This window comes from Halichoeres trimaculatus, unplaced genomic scaffold, assembly GCF_033239565.1.
Source record: "Halichoeres trimaculatus isolate MK-OKI-2021-1 unplaced genomic scaffold, fHalTri1.1 fHalTri1_scaffold_8, whole genome shotgun sequence".
NCBI classification, from domain to species: domain Eukaryota; kingdom Metazoa; phylum Chordata; class Actinopteri; order Labriformes; family Labridae; genus Halichoeres; species Halichoeres trimaculatus.
Genome location: NW_027437186.1, coordinates 7,444,360 through 7,462,595, shown reverse-complemented (window position 1 = coordinate 7,462,595; position 18,236 = coordinate 7,444,360). Strand labels below are relative to the sequence as shown.

Genomic DNA, 18,236 nt, shown 5'->3' with positions numbered 1-18,236 from the left:
GATATTTATTGTACTCAGAGCAACCATCTGCATCTGTTGTCTCTTGAGGCTTTTACATTATTATTATTATTATTATTATTATTATTATTATTATTATTATTATTATTATTATTATTATTATTATTATTATTATGTTCCCAAACAGTCCCCTCTTCGTATTTGTTTTCAGCCTCATCTGAACGTGTGAACGTGATTGTGGTTTTGAGTTTCCGAGCTGCATCAGAACACAACACGGTAAACAATCCATTTTCGAGGTCAAAACGAGCAACGCTTCGCTTCGCTGAGAGTAGATCTAAAAATGATGCAGCGCAACACAAGAGCGCGTCCGTGAGGACATTAGCCCCATCCACAGTCTTATCAGATCTACGGTGGCTGAGTCCGCGCACAGCTGTGTTTCCCTGTCGGTCACTTCCTGACTCGGTGTTAGCTTGGTGCTTAGCATGTAGCATGTAGTTTAGAGCCTGACTCTCACAGCAGGCGGCTTCAGGTGACTTTCCTGGGTAACAGACAGCAAAGGGAAGTTTCGGAGACAGTTTACCTCGACAACATGGATTACTGGGTAGGTGTCGCTTCACTTTTGTTAGTTTTCTGTGAATGTAGCATGCGGGGAAACAAGAAGGACGGAGGTAGTGTAACCACAAGGAGGGTAGTGTATCATTGACTTGTTTTTGCTCCCTGGGATGCAGCTGCTCAAGGAGTCTGACACACAGAGAGCTTTGTGATCAAAACATTAATTTCATCATTCTTTTTTAGTGGAAACAGTTAAATTAGACTTATAATGTGACTCTTCTTACTTTTGGATGGGTGAAGCTCAAGTCGAGAGGTTGTAAACACCTTTCACATGTCTTCATGTTCACTACTCAGGATGTCCTTTTATTCTGTTGTGCTGCACTTGGTGGGAAGTTCTTTGCTGTGTGGGTTTCTGTTTACTTCACTGACTTTTTCTCAGGTAAAGACATCCTGTTTCTCAAAACTCTGCTTTAAACTGGATATTGTAATACTCATATATCTTAAAATGTTCATATTCATTGAGGGGTTTTTAAAAAAGACGCCTCATCCAACACAAATAAGCTATCAGTGCATAACTGATCAATCTCCAAATCATAAAACAGACTCCTCTAGTTCAGCAGATTCTTATCAGTTTAAGAATGATAGGGGACTTAATCCAAAGCCTGCTGTTGTCACTTTATGTCAGGATAGTTTTAAGACAGTGTAGATGTCAGGAAACAACCACACAGCAGATATACTTTCCCCCCTCTGATCTGATCTCATGATCTGCCTTTGTCATACAGCCATGATGATGCACTCAGTCTGTTTTCCCTTTATGTATCCAGGAGCTGCCACCTCACACCCAGTACATTTCCATGAGAACATGACCTTCCCCCTGAGACAACAAAAGCTCTCCTTTTAGAATAGTCAAATGTTGTATGAGGGGAAGCAAAAAAGGGTGGGCGCCGTCCACTGCTCAACAATGACTTTGACAGTATGGATACAATAGTCTTTGTTTGAACTCTTTCTTCATTTTCCTGAGGCAAAGAAAGCACTGAGCGGTTCATATGGGAGAGTGGCTGAACCTGAAGCGTAACATAAGCCAAAAAAAGAGTTGGATAACTGAGAGAGACCTTTATCTTCAGGGGCAGACTTGCCTTTGGCACTGATGTCAGACAACACCGTTTAATCTATTCTTTATGACACAGTGCTCACCTAATTGCACGTCTGCTCTCTACCTTTACAAACAAGAAGTCCCCTGGTGATAACGCCGCAGTCAGTCCTCGCTTTCAGCACAGCTGAGTTTTCGTAACGTCCCCACTTGGCTCTGCGCAGCTGATCTCGCCAAACTTGTATGAGATGATGTTATCTAGAAAAGCAAGTATGACAGATCTAGTTCTGGCAGGGTCAGACTGCTGCGGCTCACTGGAAACCCTGAAATAACATAACCCCACATTATTTCAGATTAGGACACGAACAGAGAAAGCTTCTGGCACGATGAAGCCGCTGTCTCAGCTGTGTAAGGGAATTTATTTTTTATAAAGGTAAAAGAGTTTCATTTCACGCAGCAAAGTCTTGGATTACTTAAGGTATTGTCTTTTGAACCTTCAGCTTTCACCATCTGATAATGGTTGAGAAACAAGTGTCCTCACTATCAGACGGCTTGCTGTTGTGTCATAAAAACAACTCTGGGGAGATAAAGTAGAGATACATTTCTGCACTTATGAAACTGCTTTCACACACTGCAAAACCTGAGATCTAAGCAAGTGTTTACCTCATATTTATAGTAGAAAATAATCTATTGGACTAAATATGAGCCACATTCACCTGAAGATTCCAGAAAAATGTCTCAAATTAAGATGATAGAAGACAAAAAATGATGCCTTAAAATGTCTAAATGAAACAAAACAAGCACTTTTTCTTTCTTTTTTTTACCCACACCAGCAGATTTTTTAAAACTCTTTATTAATATTTTGAAATAAGACTTTTTTTTTTCCTGGACCTCTGGCTTGATATGGTGCTGAGGTCTTTCTTGTGACCCAGCTGTGATTTTAGGGATCAGAAAGACGTCACCACAAGGTGAAAAGTCATCAGTCAGATTCAGATTCTCCAGGCTGAATCTCCCTGATATTTGTCAGGATAAGGATGTACTACGTATCATTTATAGTCCATTCTGTCTTGAGGTGAACTTCCTGTCTTATCTGATCAGGATTGATTATAAAACATCCCTCCTCTAACGTGACACGTTAACTGGTGGCATGCTGGGAGGAGTCCTATGTTAGCCAGTTAGCTCAGAGACGTCTCACACTCCGAGAATAAAGTGACAGCTGTCAATTCAACAGTCTGAGGAACAGCTGCTAGTGTCTGTGTGGTGAGGGTATCGAACTCTGTCGGTCTGACGATAATGTCTGATGTAAGTACTGAAGTTTTGTGTGAGACTTTAAGGAAAAATAAAATAAAACTCAACATCTATGCACAGTAATTTAGGTTATCTTATTGAGATGATCATAAACGTGCTGAATGGAGATGTGTTATTTACTAATGATAATCGTGTATCATGGGAATTTTGGCTCAGTTTGACTTGTTTTGTTTTCTTTTGGAGACTTACTAACTGAGCTCTCAGACAGACTCCTGAATTATGTATGACACAAAAAGCTTGCGCTGGATTGAAAGCTTGATGTACAGAGTTGTATAAAAGCAGAAAAAGTCACTTTATTTTATTAATCTGTACACTTCCTCATCTCACAGATGATACATGGAACATGTTGGAATATTAACATTTGTCTCAGAAACAGTCATTAGTATGAACACAGCTGGTTTATGAGGTTACTTAAAGTGAAGTTTTTTAGGTTGATGTTTCCTGGACCTTTTACAATATTTTCAAAGACTATTAATACATACTGCGTTCATAGACACACATATGTTTATGTTTAGTTGGATAAGTGTAAAGGTGATCCAGGACAGCTGATTAAAAACTAGAGCCCGACCGATTAATCGGTCGGGCGGATTAATCAGGCCGATTATGCCTGTCACTGATTAATCAACATCGGCCAAAATATAGCCGATCATAAAAATTTTTGCTCCACGGAGATTCTGTCACTCCTTCTCCTGTGTGTCTGTGTGTTGGGCTGCATACTGCCCGAGTGCCCGCCCCCTCCATCCACCATTATCTAATGTAAGACTATAGAACGGCGTTTTAACGTTGAGTTAGTTGCTTTTTGAGAGATAAACAGAGATAAATGGTACTGTTATTTCACACGTCCACCATCATCTAATGTAAGACTATAATACGCCGTTTTAACGTTGTGTAATTTGCTCATTGTGTCTTTACATTTTTTATTTTTTTTCTACTTACTGTGTTTAAAGTTTGACTCGTTGATTTAATAGTGTTCTGTCTCTGTCTTGAATCATATGGGTGTTATAATAAATTGTGTTCATATACAGTATATATCCTATGTATATAAATTAATTTATTATATATATCAGCCAATATATTGGATATCGGTCAATATATCAGATATCAGTCGATATATCGGATATTGTTTTTTGTTTTTTTTTGCCCCCAGTATTGGTATCGGCATCGGCCCCAAAAATCCCATGTCAGTCAGGCTCTATTAAAAACATCCTTTGTGTAACACAGAGTGCCTTGGAGGTGTATAAGGAGATGGTCCAGCTGTACCTGGAGCGGGGCCGGAACCAGATTAACTCCCACTGCGTGGACCTGGAGCCGTGGCAGATCATCGGTGCCACAGTCATCACCACACTGGGAGCAGTCTGGATAAAAGGCTTCCTGTTCCAGCAAGAAAGTAAGCAGCTACACTTTTAGATGGAGACAAAGGAGCAAAGAAAATTAAAAATGTCTACAAAGTACTCTACTGAAAGAGTTTGAGGGACCTTGGAGTGAAGGATACATTAAAAACTGTTCAATGCTGAAGTCAAGTTTTGAGGTTTCATACTGCAGACAAACTCAACAAGAGCTTACACCCCAAGAACTGAAAACTAGCCAAGTGTTTTTGTCTTATTTTTAGTAAGAATTGTCTCATTAGACTCAATAGGAGTCACATCCACTTGACAAGACTAGAATAAAATGTCTGATTTCAAGATATTTAAGGACAAAGAAGACCTGAATTTTAAAAAAATCTACCAGTGGGGTCAGAAAAATGAGTTTCTTGTATTAAGGCATTATTCTCTTTTTGAAAAACCTGTCTCAATTTAGGTCCAATAGGACTATTTTACATTTTTTTTAATGTCTTAATACAAGAAACAAAAATAAATCTCCCTGTTGGCAGTCATTTTTCTGGACTTGGCAGCTCAGCATGGCTCATGTGAAGTCTAATAATACAATTTTTCATTTTGTCTTCCAGTATTTGGTCTGAGCATGAAACAGTTTCCAATGTGAATCCTTTAGTCCAAGCTCCCTTTCCTCTGGCATTAGTTTCCCTTGTATGTTCGGCTGAGAAATGCTTTCAATCAACATGCCTTTCTTGATCTGTTACCAATTAGTGACCAGTCATAAAATTTCACAACAACAACAACAGTGAGCAGAGCACTCCTCTGTTTGTAGAGTCCAAGCTGCTCAGAGTGAGGCTCTGAGATCAGATCTCTCTTCATATTTTCAGTGTGTATAATAACACAGCTCAAATCAATACTCTGTGACCTTGGCTCTAGTTTTTTTCATAAGCCATGTCCTAACCTGACATGTGATCCCAGGCTGTAGTCAGATGTGTCGTGCTTGTGGACCAAAGTGTGCCAACCCTGACCTAAGCTTCCTCTGTCTGTTAGGTCTCACTTCACGAATCAAGAAGCAGTGCTTTCGACTCATCAGAAAAATACCCTTTGTTGGCGGAGCGGTGAGTGTGTGTGAGTGTGTGTATGTGTGGTGAATCTGTTCCTTCTTTTCCCTGGAGATGACTCTGTTGTCGGGTCTGAGGCTGTGAGTCACTCTTGGATGATAGATTACAGCATGCTGGGGGAGCAGACCTTTGGCACACTTAACATCAGGCCCTGGTGATAACAGTTAGTTACTTCTGGACATTACTGTACCTGTGCACTTCTCAGCATCGAGCTTTATCAGAGGATTTCATGAAATATTGAAACAACTGAAGGCGTGTTGCTGATTTTGTATCTGTGTACTTTAAATGTGTTTCTTTAGAATGTCAGCAGTATTTGTTACCACCTTAGACTCTGGATGTAATAAGTGTTCTCGCTAACTTACAATCTGGTGTTTGAAAAACATGAAATAACATTAAAAAATAAACATTGTGAAGGCAGATAGTTCACATTAAAGAGGGGGTATTGTGTTTTTTCCAGGTTTTATTCTGTCCCTATGGTACCCTTTAGTAACTTTATATTTCAATTTTTTTTTTTCAATCTTTTTCCTCACTCTGCTGTTTTAGAAAACTATTATTTCAGCCTCCGTCCAAAACACTTCATTTTAGCTGCTGTCTCTTTAAGGCTCCCCACTTCACAAACCCCCTTTCCTCTGATTGGCCAGCCCTCTGGAGGCCTATGGGAGTGGTGCTATAGGCAAACCTTGGTGTTTGAACCCCACCACACCTTCATGAGCCAGTTAGGAGATCATTATTCAATGACCTCATTGTCTCAGAAAGTTATGTGACAATCTCACAGAGATCTTGTGCTAATTTCAGACTGTTTTGATCAGTTTACAGACAGATTCAGGTTTTAGATTTCTACAACAAACAAATAGGTAGAGGTTTGAAAATCTGTACTTAATATGAAAATCCAGCTTTATTACCTTATATCCATATATAGAATATGAGAAAGCAAAATTCCCCTCTTTAAGTTGTTTTACCTCATTTCTGAGACAGCTGATGTCAACAAATGAACTTCTCCCCCTGACAGATCCAAGGCCAGCTCAATAAGGCTTTGGACGACATGTCTGCCAGTCTGTGTACCCTGAAGAACGGGATGAGCTACACCAAACAGCTGCCTGCTAAAGGACTCACTCAGAGCCAAGTCCTGGACAAAATTAGAGAGTATGAGACTTTGAGTAAGTCATCGCTCATTCCTGAGGTCAAGGTTCATTTTCCCATCAGCTGACTTCCTGAAGTCAATTTCTAGTCCATGTTACTCAAAGAAAACTCGTGGCACATTGATTTGATTTTGTTTTGTGTGTGTGCCTTCAGATGAGGTTCCTTGGGAGAAAGGGTGTGTCTCAGGCGCAGTGTACTGGGGAGATGAAACACTCACCAAACTACTTGTAAAGGTATGAATATTTGTAATCATCTTTAAAGTTAACAAAAGATAAACTTTTTTTTTCCCTTTGTGTGGTTACTCACACATTTCAGTGTGAACATCAGACTCATTTTCTTCTCTTGTCACTTCAGGTTTATGGAGATTTTGCGTGGAGTAACCCTTTACATCCAGACATCTTCCCTGGTGTCAGAAAGATGGAGGCAGAGGTCGTTAGGATGGCTTGCACACTTTTCCACGGGGGACCCAACTCCTGCGGCACAGTAAGTTTCCACAAACAGATTCTGAGTTGAGTTACTCACAGAAGAGTCAAATCATGGATTAAAGTCTAAAAAACTTGACTCTGTCTTTGAACCCAGGTCACCTCAGGAGGGACTGAGAGCATCCTGATGGCCTGCAAAGCGTACAGAGACATGGCACATGAGCGTGGGGTCAAATACCCTGAAATGTAAGAGAAGCATTTTTAGAGATGTGAATTCAATGGCAGTTTTATAAATATTGTTCATTCATGAAGTTGTATGTTTTTCTATCTCCGCTACTCTCATTTTAGTATACTTTAAAAAATGTTTTATGACACAGTTGAGAGGTAAAGAGAGAAATTAATTGACTGTCACTCTTTTCTAGTTTTCAGAGCGTGATTAGATTCAGGTTATTTGAGGTCAGACTTTTCAAATGAAGGGCTGCTTTTGTTCCTTATTGCTCAACTTCCGGCTTTTTTTTTTTTCCAAAATTATGTTCTAACTGAAAGCTGAGCAAATATATTTGTCTTATTTTTCATCAAAATAGTTTTATTAGACTTAATATGAGCCACATTCACCAGAAAAAATGTCTTATTTTAAGAGGTTTTAAGACAAAAATGAAGCCTGAATTGCTTAAAGAAATCTGCCAATGGGGTAAAAAAAATATTGTTTTAGAAAAAGAAAAATGTCTCATACAAGAAACTAACCTCTTGACCTATCTGCTTTATCATTATTCTTATTTATTGATTTTTTAATTTTAAATGCACAAACATTGGAACAAAAATAAAAAGACACATGGCAAAACAGAACAAACAAAAAACCCCTCCCCAAACTAACAGAGCGTGCTACACTGTACATAAACACAAGAGAAATAAGTAGATGAAAAAGAGAATGGAAATAAAAAGAAGACAGGAGACAGGTAATCAAAAAGCACATACAAGAGATAAATGAAAGACCACACAGTCCTTGTCCTCCAGATACAGATTGAAGTTACTTTTTCTGTACAAAAGAGTGCAGTGGTTCCCAGATCCTCCAGAACTTGTCCGATTTTTGATTAAGGTCATGAGTCAACTTCTCAAGAGGAATGAGGGCAGAGATCTGTGAGATCTACATGTTGACTGTAGGGGCCTGGGGAGTACACTGCCGCAGCAAAATACATTTTTTTAGCCAGAAACAAAAGAATTATCAACAGAGATGCAGTGTCTGAGTCTGAAGATTTTTCTGGAGCATGGTTAGATAAACAGAAAGAAGGAGTCAGTGAAAAATGTTTGCCAGTGACCTCTTGGATTACAGAGAGAACCCCCTTCCAGAAAGTTTGAATGTGGTCACATGACCAAAACAAGTAAATAAACTAGGGATGTCCCGATATTACATTTTCACTTCTGATACGATACCGATACTGTAGCGTTGAGTATTGGCCGATACAGATATTAATCCAATACAATATCAGCATTTAACATGCATACTTTTATTACTAATTTTGTAGTATGTCTGTCATGTTAGAAAAGGCTTGATTAAGTGATATTATTCAAACAAAGAACAGTAGTCAGCAACAGTAGGTATGAGGAAAAACTGACCCATCTATTATTAACCAATGGGTAACAGAAACTGCTTATATCTGAGATTTTAGATGCATTCCAATACAATACTGATACTTGTTTTTTGCTGATATCGGACCGATATCTGATATCAATATCGGACTGGGACACCTCTAGAATAAATGTACCTTTGTGTATAATACATTTATAACAGCGGACCTATCTGTCTTAAATGTTTACAAGCAACTTAGATGTAATTGTTTTCTCTGAATATCTTGAAATAAGACATTTTTAGGTCTTGTCTGGTGAATATGGCTCATATTTATATAAATAAGACATTTTTTGTTGAAATTGTAACAGAAAAACTTCCTCAAGTTCAGGTTAAGTTGTAAGAATGACGTGGAGTTAGCTTCTAAGGAAATAGGGAACATGAAAAGTGGGGATAGACCGATGATCAGCGGGGTATTATCAGCATATAGAGGCATATTGGCATCAGCCTTTTTTTAATAGGGACAATAAGAATACAATTTAAAACCAGATTATTTGGCTATGCTACAGCCACGCCTCTGTCTGCACTCACTCATTGCCCCACCCACAGTACCACACCTCAAGTCCTTAAAAAAAAAAAAGATAAGTGAAACATGATTTAACATTTTATTTATATTGAAATTTTAGAAAAATTTATTTTCTTTAGAAAACTTTCAGGAGTTTTTATTTTTTAAGTTTTCATTTAACTTTGTTTGAAAGATAAGGCCTTTAATCAAAGTCAAGTGTTGGAATTTTTATTCTTCAAAACTTTGGCACCTGCATTTTCACATTTACTGCAAATGAATATCAGCGCCAAATATCAGTTATCGGCCTCATTGACTACTAATAATCAGTATCAGCCCTAAAAAAACACATCTGTCCATCGTTGATAAAAAGTTATTCCATTATTTCCTGTCTGCTGTTTCATTACAGTCTCGCTCCTGTGAGCGTCCACGCAGCTTTCGACAAGGCAGCGCACTACTTTGGAATGAAACTTGTTCACATTCCCCTCGACAAGAAAACGATGAAAGTGGATGTAAAGGTAGAGGAAAGACAAACAGCGGTCGCTCATTGATCACTTCTCTTCAGTTTGTCTCATATTGTTTGTTTCTCCTCCTTAAAGAGCATGAAGAGAGCCATCAACAGCAACACCGCCATGCTGGTGTGCTCAGCGCCTCAGTTTCCTCATGGAATCATGGATCCCATCGAGGAAGTTGCCAAGGTCAGGAGTGAATCCTGTTGGGCTCAATTAGGTCCTGAGATGAAAATGTAGAAGTCTCATTCACTGATTCTCCTCTTGGTGTTTTCCAGCTGGCTGTACGCTATAACCTCCCGCTGCATGTAGACGCCTGTCTCGGTGGTTTTCTTATTGTCTTCATGGCCAAGGCTGGTTACACACTTGCCCCGTTTGACTTCAGGATAAAAGGTGTTACCAGCATATCCGCAGACACCCACAAGGTAATCACCACTGCTCTTTATCCCTTCTCAGTGACTCACCTCAGATTTCTGTTTTTCTTCTAACTTCACAAATACAGGATAAAAAGCACAGACTTCATCAGTCTACAGCTCTGTTTCCTGTTAAATACATCTTTGTGTGTTTTATGACAATCCTCTGCAGTACGGCTACGCCCCCAAAGGTTCCTCAGTTATCCTCTACAGTGACAAAAAGTACCGTCACTACCAGTACTTTGTAGCTCCAGACTGGCAGGGAGGGATCTACGCGTCCCCGTCTATCGCAGGCTCCAGGCCGGGAGGAATCATCGCCGCCTGTTGGGCGACAATGATGCACATGGGAGAGGACGGATACATCGACGCCACTAAGAAGATCATCAGCACAGCGCGCAAAATAAAGACAGAGTATGACTCATCTTTCTTCATCACTCCCAACACTAAAATCTTTGTTCATTTGTTCACTTTTTAATTTGATTATTATGTTCTTCATTCATTCATCCTGACAGAATGCGCAAGATCAAAGGTGTGTTTGTGTTTGGGGATCCAGAGGTCTCTGTGGTGGCGATAGGATCAGATGTTTTTGATATATTCCGTCTGTCTAATGCTCTGACGTCAAAGGGATGGAATCTGAACACGCTGCAGTACCCATCAAGGTATTTATTAAAAACATATATATATATATATATATATATATATATATGAAGTTTTAAAATATGAAAACAATAACTTAAGCGGGTCACATGACTTTGTCTGTCACAGCATCCACATCTGCTGCACAGTTCTTCACACAAAACCCGGCGTGGCTGAGCAGTTCATCAGTGACGTGAAGGAGCAGGTCGCCATCATCATGAAAAACCCCAAAGAGAAAACGACAGGAATGGTGAGCTTGATTTTCCTGCTTGATTTAAGTCACAAGCCATGGTTGAAGTAGTGAATTGATTAAAAAAATAGTCCCAGTAACATCTCAAGGTTTCATCAACATGGCAGCACGAAACAAGGTAACTCTGAATGTTCGATACAAGAGAGAATAAGTTCTGTGTGATTTTCATTACAGAACTAAATAAAACCACGTGTGACACCATGCAGGTTGTTGAAAAAAGTTGCATAAACACGCTATCAGCGTGAAAACAGCAGCGTTACTAACGCTGTTCTCTGTAATGTTTTCTTATCCCGTTTGCTGTTTTTATTCTTAAACTCATTCACCGCCAGCCATTTTCAGAGCATCTTGAATGATCTTTCAAAACCCAAATGATATTGTTTTCTCCGACTATGTAAACACCAAAACTACCTATCTCACATCTTCTCCTCATATCCATGCTGAGCTCTCATCCAAAGAGTGCACCGCTCTCACCCACAGTAGTTTACGAGCAGGATTTGATTGACAAGCTCCGCCAGACCCCGCCTCCCCCTGCTGAAAAACATAATTCACTTCTATAGATGCAGTAAACGGCTGACATCAAATTGACGTCTATAGATGCCAAGCAATTCAGGTGTCATTTTGTCTTTTCAATCTTGAATTTTGACATTTTTCTGGACTTGTCAGGTGAATGTGGCTCATATTGAGTCTGATGAACAATTTCTACCAAATTTAAGTCATAAAAATTGGGTAAGATTTTAGATTTTTGGAGTGTTTTCCATTCTGATAAAGTTTGGTGTTGCACCAAGTCTACACCATAATGGACTGGCTCAGACTGACTCATGTCCATTAGTCACCCTACAGTACAAAGAAACCGGAGATCCATCCATTTTCCATACCGCTCCTGTTCAGGGTGACAGGTGGTTGGAGCCTATCCCAGTTGTCATTGGGCAAGGGGCGGGGTACACCCTGGTGGTGACTGGTCGCCAGTCAATCACAGGGCGGACACACATAGAGACACGCACACACTCGAAACCAGAGATGTTCAACCATTTTTTAAACCTTTTTATATTTGGTAAAAAAAGCTCGTCAGAGACAGGAAATGTGGGAGAGAGATGGAATAACATGCCCCAGTCATATGAGGACAGGGAACTGATCCTACAACCAATGGTATGAGGATTATAGCTCCTGTACATGGGGCGCCTGCTCCACCAGCTGAGCCAAACCAGCACCTTTTTGCATCCCCGTTTGACGGCAAACTGAAGATCTTTCTTCAGACAGCTCACAGTTTGTCGACTTGTGTTTGCCAGACTCTGAGTGTATGTGACACGTGTGTCCGTCTGCACAATCTGTCGACTCAGGTTGACACACCGTGATTGTGCAGATTAGTGTGTCAGTCGTAAATAAAGCTCAGACTCATCTGAACAAGCTCAAACTTGCACCATGCTGATCTGGTTCGTCAGGAGCACACCCAGGAATAATATGTCCTCTGTGTGACTAACTCAGAGGAAAACCAAGGTCATGTGTGGAAAATCCTCTGAAGATTAAATCCTAAATTACAGTTAAACACGGAAAGCAATCTGTAGAGTCACAGGAAAAAAGAGCTCGCTCAGAGCTTACACGGATTGAAACTGGACGCTTTTTAAGAGCTCTTTATGCTTCAGCCCCTCGCCATAAATCACTGACAGTCTCTAAAGTCATTGCATTGAAAACTTGGCAATATTCATAAAATGTGTTGTTTGTTGAATATTCGGGTAAACATTCTGCCTTTGAGGATCTGCTTCTTAAAAGACAATGTGGATCAGATGGTTTCAACATCTCCTTGTTCAAAGGGCTGAAAGTAAAGAAACACAAACTAACAAATGGCCCTTTTCCACTAGCACGCCTTGGCCCTACTCTACTCAGCCCTACTCGATTAGCGGCGTGTTTCCACTAGCCTGGTATCTCCTAAACAAGACAATTTTAGGACCTACTCCGCTCTGGTCCAAGCGAGCTGAGTCGATACTAAAAGATGACGTCACCGGCAGCCGGCTACTGATTGGTCAGACAATGTCGTCATCAATGAGTCATGAGCGCGACGCCCAAAAAAAGACGGGACATAAGAGGACGAGAGCCACTCGGCATTTTTAAACAACAACTGGAGGAATGGTGTCCCATCATATTTCTCCCTGTTCCAACGACGAGGTCCAGACCTTTTTGGGTTTGGTGGCCGAGGACAGGATCCAACGGGAGCTGGACAGAGCCACGGGGAACAAAAAAGTGTATCAATAGCCATGGTTATATGAGGAGTTTTTCGTCTTTCTGAATGGAATCTTTCTGAATGACTTTTCCGAAAACAATAGTATACATGGAAAGGGATATTCTGATCTGTGGTCTACATGTGCAGCTATAATCAAACAGAATAGCCAATGGGGCATGCGCAGAAAAACGCAAACATCACAAGATTTATCAAAGCTGGAGGACGACAGTTTGTTTATCACAGTCTTGCAATACTCCGTATTGCAAGTTTGTCGTCCGTCCAGTCTGGAAATTATGTTCATTTCTTTCAGAGTTTGGATCAAAAACAAACTTTCCACAGCAGTCCAGTGCTGACTGCTCGCCGTCATTTTTAAAGTTGAGGAACGTCTCTAGTTGCGTCTTACGTCATATCTGAGCATGCGCTGAAAGAACGCACCCTGACAACTTCCCATTTGAGTGGATACATGAAACCTCAATCTGTTTGGGGAAAGGAATATTCCACCCCTGTGAAACCGATTAAATGTCCATTCAGATTGGCACTTTTCTTTCAGAATGAGGTGTATACAAAGGTTAGACTCTTTCTGTTTGAGCAAATAAACCGAATGCAAGCTTTTCAAATCAAGCAGCAAAGAGCGCCAGTAAAAATAAAGGCTTAGAGCTAGTTGCCGAGATCAGCACCACGAATCGGCCTCTTAGAACCTATACTGATCCAGCCTTGAGGAGCACTGGTACCAGGATCGGTATCAGTGCATCCCTGCCCGCTGGATTCTGTCCTGATTTGGTGATCGGACTCTTCCTCAGATGTTCAACACACCATGTTGAGTGCTGCAGGGTGCCTTGAAATAAACATGTCAGAGACTCTCAACTCTTGACTTTTCCCTGTTTTCCATTGAAACGCAACACTGAATGCAAATAAGATTTAACAGATATCTCTGCTGATGATGTGCTTCAGATTTTAACTTCAGGTTTAAGTTCTCTTCTGTTGTACATCATTAAAACAAAACTTTTTATAAAAATCAAGCAACTGTTCTATCTGCTTGTCTGATCTTTGCTTTATAAAAGTTTGACACAAATAGGATTAAAGTGACACATGATGACATTTGAGGAACAGAAAGTGCCTGTGCTTTAAAAAACAGGAAGTTATTTTGTGAATAACTTCAACATTCTCTCTTTTTGTCTCAGTGATGACGCACGTCGCATTTTCACAAAGTGATCTTTGTTTCTGACCCATGGAGGATGTGACTTCCTCCACGATCCATCACAAATCATAGACTGTTTAATACATGGACGTAGTCTCTGTGGCATTGCATTTTTGTTTCTGATACAGTTTTGAAGCAGTTAGAAAATAACTACTTATTAAAAATCAGACCTCCCATGCAGTGTGTGTGTGCAGGGGGCCAGAGTTTTTCTGACCTTTGAGGTTTTAAGCAGGAGGTGCCAGAAAAGTTATCACAGGGATAACTGGCTTGTGGTGGCCAAGCGTTCAAAGCGACGTCACTTTTTGATCCTTCAATGTTGGCTCTTCCTAACATTGTGAAGCAAAATTCACCAGTCATTGAGCTGGGATTAGACCATCCTGTGCTTTTTGCTGAAAAGATCATCTTCTTCTGTCTTGGTGCGTTTGTGGTTAACAGTAGCTACGTTTACATGGACCCAAATATTCCGCTTGCATTCGGTTTATTTGCTCAAGCAGAAAGAATTTGACCTTTGTATACACCTCATTCTGAAAGAAAATTGCCAATCCCAACTGGAGACATTCCTCAACTTTAAAAATGGCGGTTAGCAGTCAGCACTGGACTGCTGTGGAAAGTTTGTTTTTGATCCAAACTCTGAAAGAAATGAACATAATTTCAAGACTGGACGGACGACAAACTCGCAATACGAAGTATTGCAAGACTGTGATAAACAAACTGTCGTCCTCCAGCTTTGATAAATCTCATGATGTTAACGTTTTTCTGTGCATGCCCCATTGACTATTCTGTTTAATTACAGCGGCGCATGTAGAACAGAGATTGGAATATTCCTTTCCATTTTCGGAAAAGTCATTCGGAAAGATTCCATTCGGAAAGACGAAAAACTCCTCATGTTACCGTGGCTAATGTTTCTGAAGCCAGCCCCAAGTGGACACTTGATAAATTGCAGTTTGAACATGTGACCGAAGGTTGTCGCTTGTTACAAGCTGTCATCTATAGATCCACCATCCATAGAATTCATTTAAAAATGTTGCTATAAAAAAAACCAGTGTGGTAACTCTATGATCACTGTGAAGATCTTGGTGTTTACACACTTTTAGATATGAGCCCATCCCTGTTTGTTTCTGGACTAACTGTTGTCATGTTTCCATCCCAGGGAGCGATCTACGGCATGGCCCAGTCCATCCCCGACAGATCAATGGTGACGGAAATCTCCAGAGGTTTCCTTGACTGTCTCTACAGCACTGACTTGCGCAAGTCCGACACCAGCCACATGAACGGCAACGGCAAAGCCCACTGAACGCCATCAAATGCAGGGAAAACACTTGACTCTTCCCAAAGCTCAACGGTTGCCTTACCATGCATGTTTACGACATACACAAACGGTGTGACAGATCCTTAAAGCACAAGCCTTTAGCAGTTGAAGCAGCCCAGGAAAACCACTCGCAGCACTGTGGATCAGACTTCTGATCTCAAACAGGTTTTAGATTTTTATTCTTTTAATGAACGGGAAATGTGTCTGTCTTTGTTTTTAAAGGTTCATTTCAATTTTAACGTTTCTTACACGTACGACTGTCATGATTTGGAATGATTGAAGAGGAAAACTTTTAACTGCCTTAACATTTCAGTTTGCTTTTACTCATGATTCTCTGTTTTTAATGACGAAGCAAAAACACACACACAGCTGCCTGCTGCACACAGCTTAATCAAAGCTATGTGCTGCCCTCTAGCGTCAAACCTGACTAACTACATGAGACAGACTACATGAAGAGACCTGTTGAAGGTGTATATTGTTTATGAGTTTTGTAGGTTAAAGCACTGCAGTGTCCTGACTTAAACAGGGTGTGTGTGCAATATGTGAATGTTAGATTAATCTGTAAATCAGTTCAAACTGCAATCCTGCTGTTTGGTAGTTTGTTTGTTTGTTTTTGGCACTATGTGGGTTAATGTTTTGTTTTAGGGTTGCAATCATGATCCATCTCGTCAGATTTGTGACGGGGAGTGACTGCTTTTAGAATCGGGGGTTTTAGATGTCATTAACATTCACTGACGTCTCTTCGTTGAAACAGGGAGACTGAATGTTTTAGAGGTTGTTTATCAGCTGAGTTGTTTTGTAAATGATTGTTTGTTATAATCAGAAATGGCTTCACGCATCATTTTACATAAATCATTGGATTCTTCCTTTTAACAGACCAGGTTGGTCGATGTTTCACACCCAGGTTTTTCTGTGTTTCATCATGTTTGTCCTCTCATCGTCTGCATAGCCACTGGTGCAACACTGTGGTTCAGTAATTTGATTCCTAATTCAATCTACCTCAGTTTTTATTCAATGCAAATTTCATTTATCCAATGATTAAAAATGTTCTAACAGTTCAGCCGCCTTTATTGTTTCATGTGTGTTGTAATGAATGGTCATTTGTTATTTAACACAGTGTGATAGACTGACACTGATGGAGGCCTTTGATCACCCACTGCATCACCACAGAGTGTGTGAGCGTGTGTCATAATAACACCCACTCATTAGCCAAACATGCACACATTCACTAACAGGGAGACGAGTAACCAAAAGAACCTTGTGTTGTTTTCCTTCTTTCCTCCGTGTATCTCCTTTTTGTTTTCTGTAACGTCATAAAATTCCACGTTTGTGCAATATCTAACTTCTCCTCATGAAATGAAACAAACGGTTTTCTTTGTGGTCCAGAATTCAGTCGAAAGTAGCAAAGCATCATTTATGACCTCTCTGTGTTAATTACTTTATCTGTTAGCGATTGTGTTTCTAAATTTGTGTTTGTACAAACTGAGGGGTGGCTGAATATGAATGTATCTGTGATTTTGCATGTGCACAGTTTCCCCTCTAAGTCAGTGCCTAGGTAATAATCAGATCATCATGTACCACTCCTGTTTTTGTTCATAACTGTGCAAAAACTCTGACTGCTGAATGGCAATAACTTCTTTTTTTAGAAATAAAAACTAATGCATTTTCACTTTAACCATTTACTGAGTGAGTATAGACTCGTGAATTAATGATACACTGAAATCACTCAGGGTGTCCATAAAGCCTCTTTACAAATTAGAAATTATATTACAAAATATATTACAAAAGCAAACTAACAGAAAAATATGTGGAAATCTTACAAAATGAGGAGTAGACATTTTTTAAACTTATTTAATAGGAGAGCTCTGAACAGCTTATCTTCCATGACCAACGTTTTCCTCAGGTGTCCGCTGGTTGTTCACTCCTCCATTTATCAAACTCTGTCAAATCTCATGTGCCTTGCACAAAATTGACAGACACAATGGTGGATCTCTTCAGTACTGTAGTTTCTCTGAAACTGCATATTGGATTTTTTTGTTTCAGTAAACCATGAGTAATACACAAATGTCATATGATTTTAAACTTTGAAAATTCCTGAGAACCTAGAACAAATCTGATCAAGATATCCCATCAATTGAGTTTCTGATATATTTTTTAAAAACTTTATGGACCCCCTGTATATACAGTTGAGGCCTAAATTATTTGACCCACCCCCCTTATAAAATCAGACAAAACTCCTGATTTCTCCATGGAGATGACCATTAAAAACAAGTGTTCTTAGTGTATCTGTTTCCAAAATAACAGACATAGTTTCCAGTAAGTTTAATAAGGACATTTTCTTGATGCACTGAGTTGAAACAGAAAACAGCAAAAATGAGATGTTGACAATTATTAGCCCCCAGTCCATTGATGGTCAATAGTGTACCCGTTCTTTACTAGGTTGGCACGGGTCTCCTTCAGGATTTTGGCCCATTCTTCCATTGCAAATTGTTCCAGCTGGTCCAAATTGTGTGGTTTCCAAAAACATGGAGATTCACTTTGAGTACCTGCCACAGATTTTCAGTAGGATTGAGATCCAGGCTCTTTGCGGGCCACTCCAGAATAGGGCTGCACGATTATCGCAATCGCAATCGCAATGTCAGCACATGCAATTACGTAATCGCAAAAGAGGATATC

General features: G+C 39.9%; 1 protein-coding gene across 1 annotated transcript; it reads left to right on the top strand.

Annotated features, from left to right (window-relative positions):
* Positions 1-443: 443 nt before the first annotated feature.
* Positions 444-17,231, top strand: sgpl1 (sphingosine-1-phosphate lyase 1). Its single transcript, XM_074676563.1, has 14 exons — positions 444-559; positions 4,130-4,295; positions 5,272-5,339; positions 6,352-6,499; positions 6,636-6,715; positions 6,837-6,965; positions 7,062-7,150; positions 9,440-9,548; positions 9,630-9,728; positions 9,818-9,964; positions 10,125-10,363; positions 10,465-10,611; positions 10,718-10,838; positions 15,402-17,231. Exons 1-14 carry the CDS (start codon positions 548-550, stop codon positions 15,543-15,545), a joined length of 1,698 nt encoding a protein of 565 aa, XP_074532664.1. The 5' UTR covers positions 444-547; the 3' UTR covers positions 15,546-17,231.
* The last annotated feature ends 1,005 nt before the right edge of the window (positions 17,232-18,236 follow it).

Excerpts from the sequence above, each read along its gene's own strand:
- sgpl1 (XM_074676563.1), top strand. Across the intron at positions 7,151-9,439 it reads GGGGTCAAATACCCTGAAAT|TCTCGCTCCTGTGAGCGTCC; the intron begins GTAAGAGAAGCA and ends GTTTCATTACAG. Across the intron at positions 10,839-15,401 it reads AAGAGAAAACGACAGGAATG|GGAGCGATCTACGGCATGGC; the intron begins GTGAGCTTGATT and ends TTTCCATCCCAG.